Source organism: Acanthisitta chloris, unplaced genomic scaffold (genome assembly GCF_000695815.1).
Source record: "Acanthisitta chloris isolate BGI_N310 unplaced genomic scaffold, ASM69581v1 scaffold30658, whole genome shotgun sequence".
Lineage (NCBI taxonomy): Eukaryota > Metazoa > Chordata > Aves > Passeriformes > Acanthisittidae > Acanthisitta > Acanthisitta chloris.
Window position 1 is genome coordinate 21,876 of NW_008689128.1, and position 1,616 is coordinate 23,491.

General features: G+C 56.7%; 1 protein-coding gene across 1 annotated transcript in view; it reads right to left on the bottom strand.

The window, feature by feature from the left end:
• Window positions 1-826: 826 nt before the first annotated feature.
• Window positions 827-1,616, bottom strand: part of PIANP (PILR alpha associated neural protein) — a gene marked incomplete at its 5' end in the record, with an annotated part of 1,326 nt that continues 536 nt past the window's right edge. The window contains 3 exons of the mRNA XM_009081313.1: window positions 827-848; window positions 979-1,206; window positions 1,456-1,537. Of these exons, the coding sequence (XP_009079561.1) occupies window positions 827-848; window positions 979-1,206; window positions 1,456-1,537 (332 nt within the window). The remainder of the gene's footprint in view (window positions 849-978; window positions 1,207-1,455; window positions 1,538-1,616) is intronic.

Below are 1,616 nucleotides of genomic sequence, written 5' to 3' on the forward strand. Positions count from 1 at the left end.
AGTGGCAGGAGGGTGGAAACTGAGGGAAATAAAAACTGTGGATGGAGAGATGAAGAACGATACAAGCTGAAGAGAAGAAACAAAGGAGTGTTAGGCAGAAAGAAACTGGAAAGCTGTGAATATCTTCCATCTGGGGGGAGAGTAATGTTTCCTTCAAGGAAATGGGTTGTTGAGGGGGCCCAGTTGCTGTTTGAGCCTCTTCTGCCCAAGCTTCACCTACTTTTAGGCCCTTGGGAGGGCCAAAGCCTCAGGAACAGAAGAACCTGCCACCACCTGAGTCACCTTGGTTCAGGGGAGACCAAGCCCTGGTGGGCAATCGTGCAGCCACTGAACTCCAAAGCCTTGAATGGAGCTTGAATAGGTTCACTGCAAAGCACACAACATGGGAAGGGACACACAGAAGGGTTAGGGCCCACAGGGACAGAGGTACACCTTTCCACCTTGCCCACACCCGATGTCAGGCATGCACTGGTGAGAGAATTATGGAGATCCAAGTGTGTCTACACACATATGCTAGAAGAGGGGCTGGGGAGGTCAAGATGTCACACCACCACCAGCTGTCTTCCCTCCCACCATCCTGCTCTCTCTCTCATCACCCTGTCCTGTGTGGGCAGGGGGGTCCCCAGCCTTCCCCCAGTGGAAGGCTAAGGAGGCCCAGCTCATCTATTTGCCCAGGCACATCCCCGTGGGGTTAGTTAATAATGGTGGTGGTGGGCCGTGGCACAAGGAGGTTGTTTTTTCCTGGGGTAGCAGAGGCGATGGGAGTCTGTGCTCGCCAGCTGTGACAGGAGGGCGGGGGGAGCCAGCTCAGCCTCTCCCAGGAACTTCACAGGTTCACCAGTGGGATTCTGGGGGGAAGAGGGAATTGGAAATTAATTAGTGACAGACACTTACACTGTCCCCCCACTAACCAATGGCACCTTTGCCTGTACCCTGTCCCCTGTCACCCCTGCCTGCCCTGGCTCACCAGCCACTCACCGGTTGAGCTGGAAGGCTGCATTCTTCCCATGGCCACCCAGTTTCTCCACACCCTCTTGGCCCTGCCTGGACTCCTCTGCCTCAGGTGTGGGGACCAAGGAGTCACCGTACGGCCCCAGGATGCTGACGGTGGTGGGGGAGAGGTCCGTGAGGGGCTGCTGGCTCTCCTGCTGCCTCCCACTGCTCTGCTGCCCCGAGTGACGCCGACGCTTCTGATTACGGTCCCAGCTTTGGAGAGAGACAAGGGGTGAGGTAGAGAGACAAGCCCCTGTCCTTTAAGACAGAGAGGCCTGTGGGAGGGACCCTGCGGTGCTCAGCATTAGAGCCCAGCTGGGCCATGTGCCAAACCTTGCAAGGGCTTGTAGCATCAGATCTGCACCCCTGGGGACAAATGAGTACCAAGCCCTCAGTCCTCCTGCCCACCCACCAGCAGACACTGGTGTGGTGAGAGCCTCCATTGGCCCAAACCCCACTCACCAGAACTTGAATATGATCCCAGTGGCAACCAGGACAATGATGATGGAGATGGTGATGGTGACGTAGAGCTGGGGGTCCACACCTGTGAGACAGAGGGGGAGAGGGAGATGTGATGACCACTCCCATTGGACCCCAGAGAACAGCAAGGCAAGGGCGAAGAG